The 14,991-nt window shown below is 35.6% G+C and overlaps 1 protein-coding gene across 6 annotated transcripts in view; it reads right to left on the reverse strand.

The window, feature by feature from the left end:
- Nucleotides 1-3,723: 3,723 nt before the first annotated feature.
- The window catches only part of TMEM168 (transmembrane protein 168), a 28,420-nt gene continuing 17,152 nt past the window's right edge, over nt 3,724-14,991 (reverse strand). For 4 of the 6 annotated variants that reach the window (XM_014462158.2, XM_006096221.3, XM_023760059.1 and 1 more), the window contains exons 3-5: nt 14,466-14,608; nt 11,878-12,152; nt 3,724-5,661 (exon numbers count right to left, since the gene is read on the reverse strand). In XM_014462158.2, coding sequence (XP_014317644.1) covers nt 5,114-5,661; nt 11,878-12,152; nt 14,466-14,608 — 966 coding nt within the window. In that variant the 3' untranslated portion in view covers nt 3,724-5,113. Of the gene's footprint in view, nt 5,662-11,877; nt 12,153-13,672; nt 13,992-14,465; nt 14,609-14,991 lie in introns of those variants that run through there. The other 2 variants (XM_023760061.1, XM_014462159.2) reach the window with 2 other exon arrangements.

Raw genomic sequence — 14,991 nt, forward strand, 5'->3', positions numbered from 1 at the left:
TGAGACCCTCGATGCTACGATAAAGAAATTAGAAAGTAAGCATACACGGACGGAAATAAAGAATATTACACCCAATAGCAGACCAGAGGAGCACAAGAATCAAACCAAAGATTTGAAATTCGAAGAAGCAAAAAACACCCAACTGGAAAAGCAAAATGAAAAAAGAATCCGAAAGTGTAAAGATAGTGTAAGGAGCCTCTGGGACAGCTTCAAGCAGACTAATATCAGAATTATAGGAGTGCCAGAAGATGAGAGACAGTAAGATATTGAAAACCTATTTGAAGAAATAATGGCAGAAAACTTCCCCCACCTGGTGAAAGAAATGGACTTACAGGTCCAAGAAGCGCAGAGAACCCCAAACAAAAGGAATCCAAAGAGGACCACACCAAGACACATCATAATTAAAATGCCAAGAGCAAAAGACAAAGAGAGAATCTTAAAAGCAGCAAGAGAAAGAGACTCAATTACCTACAAGGGAATACCCATACGACTGTCAGCTGATTTCTCAACAGAAACTTTGCAGGCCAGAAGGGAATGGCAAGAAATATTCAAAGTGCTGAATACCAAGAACCTACAACCAAGAGTACTTTATCCAGCAAAGCTATCATTCAGAATTGAAGGTCAGATAAAGAGCTTCACAGATAAGGATAAGCTAAAGGAGTTCATCACCACTAAACCAGTATTATACGAAATACTGAAAGGTATCCTTTAAGAAGAGGAAGAAGAAAAAGGTAAAGATACAAATTGTGAACAACAAACATGCATCTATCAACAAGTGAATCTAAGAATCAAGTGAATAAATAATCTGATGTACAGAATGAACTGGTGATTATAATGAATCAGGGACATAGAAAGGGAATGGACTGACTATTCTTGGGGGGGGAAAGGGGAATGGGAGATTCGGGAAGAGACTGGACAAAAATCGTGCACCTATGGATGAGGACAGTGGGTGGGGAGTGAGGGCGGAGGGTGGGGCGGGAACTGGGAGGAGGGGAGTTATGGGGGGGGGGGAAGAGGAACAAATGTAATCTGAACAATAAAAATTTAATAAAAAAAAAAAGGTAAGGTACTTATGAGATATAGACTTCAGAATGATTATGAGGATGCTCAAAAGTATGAAAAAGGACATAGAAACCCCAAAAATGGACCAGTGAGAAATGAAGAATGCAGTATCTGAAATAAAGAATACACTGGAAGGAATAAACTGTAGGCTCGATGAAGCAGAGGATGAATTCAGCAATTTGGAAGACAAGGTAGAACAAAAAGTACCTAATCAGAGCAGCAAAAATAAAAAAGAATTAAAAAGAATGAGGTTATTTTAAAGACCTTTGGGACAACATGAAACGAATAACATCCATGTCATAGGTGTATCAGAAGCAGCAGCAAGGGATGAAGAACCTATTAGAATAATGAAAACTTTCATAACCTGGTGAAAAAAGAGATATACAAGTCCAGGAAATGCAGAGTCCCAAGCAAGATGGACCCGAAGATGCCCACACCAAGATACATCATAATTAAAGGCCAAAAGTAAAAGACAAGAAGAAAATTTAAAAGCTGAAAGAGAAAGGAAGTCAGTTACCTACAAGGTAACTCCCGTAACACTGTCAGCTGATTTTTCAATAGAAATGTTTCAGGCTAGAAGGGATTGGCATAAAATATTCGAAGTGATGAATAGCAAGAGCCTAAAACCAAGGCTACTTTACCCAGCAAAAGTATCATTTAAAATTGAAGAAATGGAAGAAAGAGGAAGAAGAAAAAAAAGGAGGAGGAAGATAAGGCGGAGAAAGAGAAGAAAGTTTAAAAAATAAAATGGCAATAAATACAATACTCATTTTAAATGTAAATGGCTTAAAGGCTCCAATAAAAAGACATAAGGCAGCTGAATGGATAAGAAAACAAAACCCATGTATATACTGTCTTTAAGAGACTCACCTCAGAATGAGATACACAGACTAAAGGTAAAGGGATGGAAAAGATATTTCATGAAAATATAAAGGAAATAAAAGCTGCAGTACTAATTCTTTTTAAAAATATATTTTTTTATTTCAGAGAGGAAGAGGAAAGGAGAGACTACAATGATGAGAGAGAACCATTGATCGGCTGCCTCCATGCCCTCTGCTGGGGACCTAGCCCACAACTCAGGCATGTGCCCTGACTAGGAATGGAACCTTGACCTCTTGGTTCATAGGTCAATGCTCAATCACTAAGCCACACCAGCCAGGCTAAAATTAATCAGATCTATTTTTCAATCTTTAGGTAAAAGTAACCAATCAACTTATCCTTCCCACAATATTGAATTTCTTTATTATCACTTTACTGTTTTAAAACTGGACACTTTATTTTAGAACTAGAGGCCCGGTGCACAAAAATTCGTGCTCTGGGGTAGGGGGGTGGTCCCTCAGGCCGGCCTGCCCCCTCACAGTCTGAGAGCCCTCACGGTATGTCCTACTGATGGCTGAATGTCCTACTGATGCTCCCATGGGGAGCAGGCCTAAGCCGCAGTCTGGCCTCCCTCTGTGGAAGGCAACAGGGCCGATCAGGGGAAGGTGCCGCCCCATCACCCTGCCGCTGCTGCTGCCTCTGGCTTCCCTCTGCGGGAGGCGACTGGGCCCATCAGGGGAAGGCGCTGCGCCGCTCCCATCACCCTGCTGCTGCTGCTGCCGCCTCTGGCCTACCTCTGCGGGAGGCGACTGGGCCCAGCAGAGGAAGGCTGCCACTACCGGCCACCACGGCTGCTGGCCCTTGGCCCTCAAAGCCTGCCGGGTGGGGGGCGATCTGGGGCCAGGGCTGTGGGAGGTTGAGGCATAGCAGGTTGCACCCCTGCTATGGGTGCAGCCTCTGTGGAAGGGGCAGCACTGGGACAAGGCCCGTGCAGCCCCCTCTGCGAAAGGGGCCTGGTGCTGGACTGGCCCGTGCCGAGGCCTCTCCTGCGCCACCTCTGCAAAAGGGGCTGCGGGGCTGGACCGGCAGGTGCCACCTCTGTGAGAGGGGCCACAGCGCTGGACCAGCCTGCGCCACCACCTCTCCCACGCCGCCAGCCCTCAGCCCTCGCAGCTGCTGCAGCTTTGTCCAGAAGGACATCCGGAAGATGTCCCATCTATCCAGTCTAATTAGCATATTGCCCTTTTATTAGTATAGATACCATCTCCTATAAGACATTTATGTTTTTTTGTTTGTTTGGGTAGGAGAACCCATCAAAGTGGATACTCCATAACTCTTTAGTTAAAAAATTGGCTCAAGTCATATTTTTAGGCCAAAACTTTTTTGGTTGTACTTTCATAGAAAATGTCAAACATTAGTTTTGTGAGTGTGAAAGTGCCTTCTACCTTTTGAATATGATTTTTAGTACTATCTTAATATTTATAAAGAATGTAGACTATACCTTTAAATTTGACTCTCTCAGAATAAAGAGAGATATGCTTTAAAGCTTTAATTTGCTCAATATTGTCTCAGAAATTTCAAAGGGATTTTCCTTAACATTAATTTAACTTTTTTTTGTAGCTATAAACTCATCATTTTAACATCTGGCTTTTCTGTTATTCTATTTCTAAATAATAATAAAACACGATACTATTCCATTTGGATGATATTGATATGCACACTTAACCGAGAAATTTTCAAATCCACCTGCTACCAACCATGAACCCCCAAAAAGCATAGGCATTTTTTGACTATCACTTGCAATATACTAAAACATTCAATAACTGTTATTTGCTCATTACATAAAAAATTTTTAACAAAATTTTATTCAAAGTATTTTGAAAATCATATTCAAAGCACAAATTAGACCATAACAACAATGCTGCATAGATAGTGGTATACAAGTTCCCTGATGCTTGGTGACTTCCTCCTAACTAAAACTACAGTTGGCAAGTCACCAGATAAAAAATGGTAGGGGCATTATTCCGTCTCGCTGAGGTTGGAAAAATGGCTTTGATGGTGAGAAATGACACCATTTAAACATCAAAGATTAGATTATACCCCAACTTAACTATATTCCCTTTTGGTTATTTCCCAGAGATAAAACTTTAGAATGTAAGGATTACTAGAAGGAAATAGAAGATAAATGACCTCTTGGAAGATATCCTGACCAGTGCTTGCTTTAATGAGACAAAACACTGAAAAAAGTTTTAAAGATTACAACCTCACCATTATGCTTAAGTAAAATTGTTAATATAAATATATTTTTACATAATATCTTACAAGAAAAAATGTTTCCAATCCTTTCACTTTCAGTAAAAAAAAAATGTTATCACTAATGGAAATTTGAAAAATAATTTTCATAGTGGAACTTTATAGAGATTGAAATAATTTCTAGAAAATTGCAAATAGTCTAAATCAATAAGAAACTGCTAAATTTATAAGATTACTTTTTGAAAAGGAAGACAACTTATCTGGAAGAAATTTATAGCTGAAAACGTTGTTCATTAAAAAGCATGGTTACCCTGAAAAGACTCTTAAAATTGCCAGTACTTTCATAGGCCCCCAACAATTCACAAAGGAGCAACTTTTAGGCTCTAGCCTCTTAGTTACCTACATAAATTTTTTTTTTTAATCTAAACAGTAATTTGTGCTAGATCACAACCAAGGCATCTGAATGTAATGGACAAAAGCAAATTTTGCATGCATTTCAGGTAGACTTCTTTTTTCTTTCCTAAGAAAGAGTTTTTAATTTTTCAAATGGTCTTGGACACAAACCTACTGTTCACAAAAAAAAATCTTTTGTATGCAAATTCTGTTTCCTTATAATAGTAAACATCCTGGTCTATGCCTAGAAAATAAGGCATGAGTAATTAATTCTTCATTAATTCTTCACTGCAGAGCATAGACAAGTGTTTTCTTTCTAATGCAAACATCTCAAAGTGCACTGTTATTTTTACATCTCATGCATTTACAGTCAGAATTTTCTGAATCTCTACATACTTTTAGTATAAAAGAATGTTTATTCCCAACTACTTACATACCATAATTACTTGAAAAAAGACAAAGTGAGAGCAGCTACAGACGTAACAGGATATTTTTCACAAATAAGAATATAATGTACAAAAACTGGCAAACTAGTGATAACTTGTAGTATGAACTCTTATAATAATATTCTCCTTTGGTTTTCAAACTAAGATTTGACAAGTTTAAAGCCCTGTCCTGTGTCCAGCACAGTAGGAAGAAACCAACTCATTTTTAATCTTTTCAAGCACCTAAAACAACTTTGGCAGATCCATAAAAGGTTCAGACCACACAACCAATTTGCCAAGTGTACTAGTGGGTATGTAATACGAGGAAAGTGCAACATCCAGTGCTTGGCCACGTCACTTCCCGTTGGCAAATGCAGAGTGTAGTCGCTCCACTGCTTCGACACACCGTACACTGCTTTCACTTTGCGTCCCTTTTCAGTCCAGCAGATGCTATTATTGGAGTTGCAGTTATATTCTACCCAGTCTTTTGTAAAGTCACCCAGCTGTGGTGGGTCGGCTTCTTCAATATCTATTGTCTTCATCAACTCTGCTCCTTGCACTGCAATATACTGGTCACTTATTTTTCTTACTTCTTTCACCCAAGGGGTTGAATTCTCACTGTCTAATATAATAATAAGTCGAGAACAGAAGGAACCATTCTTTTCTCTCCACCATTCTAAAAGTGTGTCCAGGCGTAGTATGTCTCCACCTATAATCAAAAGAAAATTCAGTAAGTAATTTCTGAATACTCTCAATAAGAATACCCTTCTGTCCTAAGTGTATTTTCTTTAAATTTTGGAAATTAAATATGTGAGTAGAAAAACAGAGACTTCCTTTCAAAGTCTTTCCTCAGAAGATTTTTTTAAAAAAACTTTCAACTTCAGGTTACAAAAACGAAAAAAAAAAATCATCCTTGTTACTCACATAAAAAATGGGATATGTTAATTTTATTAACCAATGTCAACCCAATATATTCAATTAAAAATTTGTTTAAATGGGATATACTATAATAAATTTAAAAAATTATTTATCTGGCCAGTTTGAGCATCGGCCTGCAGACTCAAGGGTCTCAGGTTTGATTCCCAGTCAACATACCTCAGTTGCAGGCTCGATACCCGGCCCCAGTTGGGACCCGACGGAAGGCAATCAATCGATGTCTCTCTCTCACATCCATGTTTCTCTCTCTCTCTGTTCCCCTCCTTCCTCCCCTCTATTATCTCTAAAAAAAAAAAAAAAATCAATGGAAAAATATATCCTCGGGTGAGAATAAATGCAATCTTACTTTAAAAAATTATTTTATAAAGTTAAATTTGTTGAAAAAATTAAAGGAAAGCTTATATTCTTCTACATCAAAAACAGCAAATATGGCTCGTGGTCCAAATCTTGCCCATTACCTGTCTTGGTATAGCTGAGAGCTGAGGATTGATTTTACATGGTTGAAAAAAATAAAAAACAAACAAAACAGTATTCTGTGACATGGGAAAATTATATGAAATTTACATTTCATATAATTGTTTCCGTAAATAAACTCATTTGCATTCTGTCTATGGCTGCTTTTTTTTTTCCTTTTTAATCTTCATTTGAGGATATTTTCAACTACAGCAGCAGAGCTGAGTGGTTCCAACAACACAGATCTTATGGCCCACAAAGCCAAAAATATGTGGCCCTTTACACAAAAAATTTGCTAATCCTGTTGTGCACCACTGATAAAATAATGTTACCTATCCTCGTACGCAGGTACCTACTAGAGGAAGGAGAAACTCTTTCTCCCTGTACCAAGAATGAATTTAGAATGAATTTATTTTTAAATCAGTTTTATACATGAAAAACAATAAATGATTAAAAATAGTTTACTCAGAAAGCTCTAAAGTAAATAAATTTGACCTACAAACCTATCTTATAGTTAGTAGGCTTTCCATCTGGTTCATTGTGGATAGTTTCTTTTGCATTAACTTTGATTTTTAAATGTTACATTAAAATATTATTTTGATTATTTGGTTTTTGGCACCCTCTTAAATTTCATGGCCAAGACAATTGCCATCTTTACCTCTCCCTAGTCCTGGCTCTGTCTCAACTGTACACTGATACAATCATCTAATTCTAGATATTTATCCTAAGGAAAGAGTAGATATTGGGCAAAAAATTATATATAATGATTTCCTTCCCTTTGCTATCTAAAATAGTGTAAAATATGAAACAACCAGGGGAATGGAAATAAATTATGGTAAAACCTAATGAGGGAAAGGGAACTTTATAGTAAAATGGTATTTACTAAGAAATTTTAATAACGAGAAAATTATCTGTGCAATTAGGATAAAAAGTATGACACAGAAGTGTATCTATAAAAGTAACAGCAGAGGTTATTGCTGGGTGTTTGGATTTCAGGTGGTTTTGCTATATTTTTTTATATTTTCCAATTATTTTTTACATTGTGTATGTTACTTTTATAATTAGAAAAATGTTTTAACATGCTACAATACACTTTTAGTTGTAAATTCTCACCTGAGGATATTTTTTCCATTGCTTTTTCAGAAAGAGTGAAAGGAAGGGAAGGAGAGAGAGAGAGAAACATCAATGTGAGAGATACACCAACTGGTTGCCTCCTGCATGCACCGTGATAGGGGGTGGGATATGAATCGACAGCCCAAATATGTGCCCTTGACGGGAAATCAAACCCGAGACCCTTTGGTGTGTGTGGGCCGGTGCTCTAACCACTGAACAACACATCCATAGGGCATACATACTTCCTGAAGATATATATTTTTAAAATGGTGAAATGCTAACTTTTCATTACTGCCAATTCTATTACATTTCTCTAGAGACCAGAGGATAACATAGATTTCAGGAGCTATTAGACAAATTCCATCTGCCACAAAACATCACTAATTTGCCTTTTACAACTATTTCAATAACTATTCTTCAGCACATTCTACACTAAGTCTCTTATATATATGCTCTTTAAATATCAACAAGAGACCTAACGCAGCATTAAAATCTTTTAAATGATGTCTGTCTCTTCTGTTTTGGTTTGCTCTGCTTTCTCCTATGAATTGGAGAAAATTCATTTGGCTTTTGGCCCAGATACAAAGTACTTAACATTTATCTTAGATAACAGATATCTCATGCAGTTCAAGTAATTGAGAGTGCATTATAAAGGCTTTGTTTGTCTGTGACAAACTACTTTACAGATTATCTACATATTTTTCATTTACAAAGTAGGTAAAAGTAGGTTACAGTTGTTCCTATGGGAAATAATATGATAATAATAATACAAGAATAAACTCTGTGTTTCGAGTACTTACAACTGCAAACCTACTTTTGCCAAACCCAGTATTTCTGTCTCTCATCACAGCCATCATTGTTGTGTACCCTCAAGCCACAAAGCAAAAATACCAGGTTCCGTATTAGGAAACCCCATACATGTAAGAGGACTACATATTCTAAGAAATACTGCGAGTAAAGGCATGGGATAAAGGGCAAATACAGATTCTCTTTCTCACAGTGATATTTAGTTCTGGACCTGTTCTTAACTTGTTAACTCAAGTAACGTTATGATGTTTCTATTTTAAAGATTTTTAGACAGTAACAATTACCAAGTTCTCAGAGCTTGGAGCTCGTTGTCACTGGTTTAGATTGGATTATAGCATCTTCTTCAGAGCAGTTTTCAATACTATCTCTGAGGCAGAATCAGCCTTTGAGGGCTGTCTGGGGCAGGCTGGGGCAGGAACCGACTGAAAAGAGGCCTCAGCCTCTGGGCCTGGTTACCAGCAAGGGGGCCAGATGCCTCAGGCCTTGCGAGTACACAGTTGCTGAATTATGAGGAGGACTGCTATGTCTCTCCATTGTTTTTTGTTTTGTTTTTTTACTTTTTATAATAAAGTCTCTGACATAGAGAGTTACACATTCTGTCTATGGCTGCTTTTCTTATTTGGAACAAATCGTGGCTAATAGATGCATTCCACAATTGTCAGCTTATTGGTGACATACTTCAAAAAAATATAAAGATAATATTCCAGAATGCTACTTCTAGACATTTACTTATTATAAACTCCTATTTTAGCATTTTTAACTCTTCAAATTATTCCTGATAGTGAATAAAAATTTAACAAGATAATGCGCGCGCGCACACACACACACACACACACATACAATATTTATCTTGGTGTCTATTTGCTTTTCCAAGGAAAAGAAAATGCTGATTTAAGTACTAGTAAACTGAAATCCAAAATTTATTTCCAAAGCAATCTTTTAAAAAATACTTGAAATAAACTTTAAGATTAAAAAAAATGTTTATATTAATAAATTCTTCACCTAAACAGCAAGCTTACTTTTAAGATTACTTTCTTATAAAACTTCAAAATAACTAAGGATTTATGCATGACCATCAAAATATGGCTTTCCCCCCATTTAATTTGGAAATAGTTTATTATCATAAGCACTGCATTAATTTTTCAACAAATAATGTTTTTAGGTCTGAAATTCTATTTCTTTAAAGATCTTTTGACTACAACTTTTTCTCTTGTGCTCTGAAGTACACAGAATGCTACTCTTTACCTGAAATTAAAGTGGCCATAAAGGTTAAAGAGTTGTTTTCTATTTTGAGTTATTAAAAAGGTAAGGTCAGGCCCTAGCTGGTTTGGCTCAGTGGATAGAGTGTAGGCCTGCGGACTGAAGGGTCCCAGGTTTGATTCCGGTCAATGGACATGCCTGGGCAGCAAGTTCGATCCCCAGTGGGGAGCGTTCAGGAGGTGGCCAATTAGTGATTCTCTCTCATCATTGATGTTTCTGTCTCTCTTCCCCTCTCCCTTTCTCTTTGAGGTCAATAAAAATATTTATTTAAAAAGAAGTTAAGGTTAGGAAAATAATTTTATAAATTATATTCAAGTAGTTTTAATGTTGACTACCTTCTACATTCTAATGTTTTGAAATGGGCAAACCATGCTAACAAAAACATCTACTTAGCCAGAATATGTTATTTCTCTACCTTCACGTTTTTTGTCTTTGGTGGCAACTTGGTACGATGGGAAAAAACATATACTAGGAGTCAGGCAAATCTGGGCTTGAATCATGATTCCTCACTAATCAATAGTATGAGCAGCCCTAACCGGTTTGACTCAGTGGATAGAGCGTCAGCCTGCGGACTAAAGGGTCCCAGGTTTGATTCCGGCCAAGGGCATGTACCTTGGTTGCGGGCACATCCCCAGTAGGAGGTGTGCAAGAGGCAGCTGATCGATGCTTCTCTCTCATCGATGTTTCTAACTCTCTATCCCTCTCCCTTCCTCTCTGTAAAAAAATCAATAAAATATATATATTAAAAAAATAATAAAATAAATGGCTTCATACACCTGCCACTGTGAATGTAAAAAAAAAAAAACAGTATGAGCAATAGATAAGTTATGTAACCACTTTTAGCTTTCATTTCATCCTTTGAAAAATTTAAGTGAAACAGTATTTACCTCAAAGGATTTCAAGTGAAGATTATTTCTAATGTGTATGAAATAGCAAGTATAGTAGCTGTGCTTCAAATGTGCCAATAAATAAATGTTAGTTTACCATTACTCCTAGGCACACTTTGGATTGTTCAATTATTTATATACAGAAACAAAAACTACAAAAATATTTTTATGATAAAGTCCTGGTTACAAATCTGGTATGAAATTAGTGAGACCATGTGATTTAAAATCATCTCTACTTTAACATGGAGTTTGTTTCCTTCCTTCTAGAGTTCATGTATAGGCAGCTCTGCCTCTGTCTTTCTATAATACTTATGTTTATTATTTTTCTTTGATCTGAATATCTGTTTCTACTTAGTTTAACTGTTTCATTTTTTGTTTGGGTCCTTGGTATACATGAAAATTATTTTATGAAAAAAAGCAGGATATAATTATACCTAAAAGAAGTATTTCTAATCTAAAGTAAGAAAATTACTTTTCCATGATTCATTCAGTTTTATCCATCTACCAATTACTTAAGGAGTCCCTACTATGTGCCAGGCTTTGTTCCAGGTGTTAAGCAAATAATTCATAAAACAAAGACCTTGACTTACAGGGTATCTATTCTAGTTGGTGAGAGCAGCAAACACATTTACAAATAATATAGAGAGATCTCATTTCTCACTTGGCAGGGAAATTTAATATCACCCTTTCATTTTATAGATGAGAGACTCGAAGCCAAGATAAGTTAAGTAACTTGCCTAAAATAACACTATTGCAGCAAATTATGACCAAAACCAAGGTCTTCTGACCTAAGTGCTTTTCCCACCATATCACATCACCTGCTGTTTAAAATTTTGTTGAGCTTTCTAGGATAAATAAAACTCTACATGTGAAAGACTATGAAAGTCAGTATCCATAACATTAAGAGACTTAAAAGTATTAGTCAACTTAATCAGCTTCTGAAAAGTGTTACTGTATTTAATAATTCTCAAAATAATTTAAAGGGAAACTGATTATAAGTATCACATCAAACAGATTTTTTTCTTCCAATAAGAGTAAGACATAATTCTCAAAACCTTTGGAGATTACTAAAATTATGCTATAGCCCTAGCCGGTTTGGCTCAGTGGATAGAGCATCAGCCTTCGGACTCAAGGGTCCCAGGTTCGATTCCGGTCAAGGGCATGTACCTTGGTTGCGGGCACATCCCCAGTAGGGAGTGTGCAGGAGGCAGCTGATCGATGTTTCTCTCTCATCGATGTTTTTAACTCTCTGTCCCTCTCCCTTCCTCTCTGTAAAAAATCAATAAAAAAATATAAAATAAAATTATGCTATATAGGTATGCTAGAAAAAAGAAAAAAGTTATATATACACTTGGTAAGCTGTAAAGCAGAAAACAGAGAATTCTGAAAATCTAACGTTTCCCTATGAAGGACAAATTTCTACACCAGGTGCATTTTCCTAACAGTGAAAGTGCCAGAGGTGACTTTACCTGCAAGAGCCCACTCTCCTGTACCATGGGTGTGCCCACTGTAATACAAAACATATGTATCGTGTCTAGGTCCATCCACAGTCCGAAGTTCAAGAAAAGCTTTCAGTTTGGAATGTAGAGTATCAAAAGACAGTCCACTTGTGGAATAGTCACACCCATAGGTCTCAATCATATGATGTGCAAAAAATCTTTGGATAGCATTGAGCATGCCAGTGGACCGCAAATTTAACTCCTGTACATGTTCTGGTGGAAGAAGTGCTGGCTGGCCATCAGGACTGAGAAGGAAAAAAAAAGATTATTTCAGTGTTTAAGAAACATTCATTCTATATCATATTTTTATCCTTCACTTATAAGTAATTATCTAAGAAGCATGATAGTTTCTGATAACTAAATGGCAGGATTTTTTAAAAAAAATCACCTTTTCTAAAATTCCTGGTGCTAAGCATTAAGCTTTGAAAATCAAAGCCTAGTTTCTAAAAATTTTATTTCTTATCAATAAACAATAACAAAACTAAAAGGTGGGATAATAATATACCTCCACATGTAGACAGCACTACACTCTTTGTTCTTATTTATATTTTCTCACCAAATGATTGGTAATGGACAAGACATTTTAAAAGCAAAATTATACTAACTTTACCCCCAATGTATTTCAAGAACATGGGTGGGGACTATAATAAAAACTTTTCTTTCTTGAGAAAAAAAATAAAGTATGAAAGCAATATTTTTAATTATATATTTATTTAATTCCTATATTGAAAAGGAGTTTATAAAGTGGTGTTCAAGTTTTACTAACCTAAGGTAATAAATTATAGAAGAAATTGCCTATTAGTAAATGGCATTTAAAAATAATCATTAAAATTTAGTCAAACTGCCATATCCTACTAAATACTAATTGAAGACCTAGATCTGTTCCTGGAACAACTGTAAAATGACACTCTAGTAAAGATGATAAACCAAATCCTACAACTAGCAGAATCAAAATACTATCAATATTGAGAGAGGGGAAATCATTAATCCTATCTAGGAAAGGAATTTCAACCAGGAATTTTGAAAACTTTACATTTTGCTTCATGTATTATCAATAGCTTTCAAATACTTTAGTTTTCATTACAAGAATAAAACATTTTGTTCCATACTTATTTAGGTAACGATTTAATGATCATAAAAAAGTAAAAGAAGAAATGTATAAACAAAAATTATAATGGAATAAAAATCTAACCATGTGCCCTAACCGGTTTGGCTCAGTGGATAGAGCGTCGGCCTGGGGACTGGTTCGATTCCGGTCAAGGGCATGTACCTTGGTTGCAGGCACATCCCCAATAGGGGTTGTATAGGAGGCAGCTGATCGCTGATCGATGTTTCTCTCTCATCGATATTTCTAACTCTCTATCCCTCTCCCTTCCTCTCTGTAAAAAATCAATATATATATATATATATAAATACCTTTAACATGGAGGAAAATATATAATACAAATAGTCTATTTGGGGTTTTTATGTCAAATATTTGAAATTAGATAAATTTTTCATCCCAAGGAAAAGTATGATGAATTCTTGTTCATCAGAATTAATTAATGGCAAAGAACTCATTTTTTCTATTTCAAAGGTACTTAATTAAATAAAAATTAAAATGTGGCAATATTTGTAGATTCAGACAGATCTACCATATATTTGGGATAAAAAATTTTGAAATAAAACTATATTAACTTACACATATTTATATACATACAAAAATATATTTGCATGTATACATATACACACATTTATATACACATACATACACACACGCACACACATTGACAATCTTTTGAATTCCTCGTATTTGTATGACATTCTCCAGTGGGCAGAACATTTTTATATTCATATTCTCACTAGCTCTTCATAATATTCCTCTGAGATGGGCAGAATAGGTATTGTCATCTGCATTTAGATAAAGACAATGAAGTTCAGAGAAGTTATGATTTCCCTAAGGAAATACAGAACTAGGATTTAGGACTCTCAGGTCTAGTGTACATTCCATTATATTTTACCATGCTGTTTCACAGGACATTTTCTTAAAGAAAATATTATGATTCCTTAGAAAATTCATTCATACTTCCCGATTTCTAGCTAAAATATAACCTAGTCCAGCGGTTCTCAACCGGTGGGTCGCGACCCCTTTGGGGGTCGAACGACCCTTTCACAGGGGTCGCAAAGACCATCGGAAAACACATATATAATTATATTAAGATTCATAACAGTAGCAAAATTACAGTTATGAAGTAGCTACGAAAATAATTTTATAGTTGGGGGTCACCACAACATGAGAAACTGTCTTAAAAGGTCGCGGCATTAGGAAGGTTGAGAACCACTGACCTAATCACTTTTATAAAGAAATAAAATAAATTGAACCATGAAAATTATAATTTTACTGAGAGTAAAGGCTTTTAAACATTTGGGATAAATAAAAAATGTAACAGTAGTATATTTTTAAAATACTATAGTTTTTAAAAAATGTGCTATATTTTATATTTATCGTCATACAAATATTAAGAAAATATTAAGAGTCAAGTAGTTATTACTAATTACTACATTCTAGATTACTATACCTGCAGAAGTTGGTAGGAATCACAATAGCATATCCAACAGATGTTCCTCCTAAACAATTACCCAATTCATGGAAGAGCCCATGAGCCATGGATTCCAATGGCAAAACAATTAGAAACATGCTCAAGAAGATTCCATTTGTTGGCTAAAAGAAATTTAATACATCAAATTTACACAGTGTGAATGCACTTATGTGTGCATATGTATATATATTTACATACATCTATGCATATTTACTTACACTTTTGGCACCAGTTCCAAAAATAATTAAAAGGATAATTACCTAAAAACAATTCTAAGTTGAAGCAGACAAGAATATATGGATAAGCAATGAACCCTAAATTTATCTCTAAGGTTGTTGAAGTCCTGGCATAACAAATGCAGCACATACATTTTTGAATTTGTCAGATAACATCCCACTCAAAGTAAAAATACAAAAACAAAATAAAAACACAACCACTCTTGATATAAATTAGAAAAAAAAAACACCAGAAAACAAATCCTTTGCTGTTAAAACCCATATGCCCA

The sequence above is a fragment of the Myotis lucifugus genome, unplaced genomic scaffold, assembly GCF_000147115.1.
Source record: "Myotis lucifugus unplaced genomic scaffold, Myoluc2.0 scaffold_171, whole genome shotgun sequence".
Lineage (NCBI taxonomy): Eukaryota > Metazoa > Chordata > Mammalia > Chiroptera > Vespertilionidae > Myotis > Myotis lucifugus.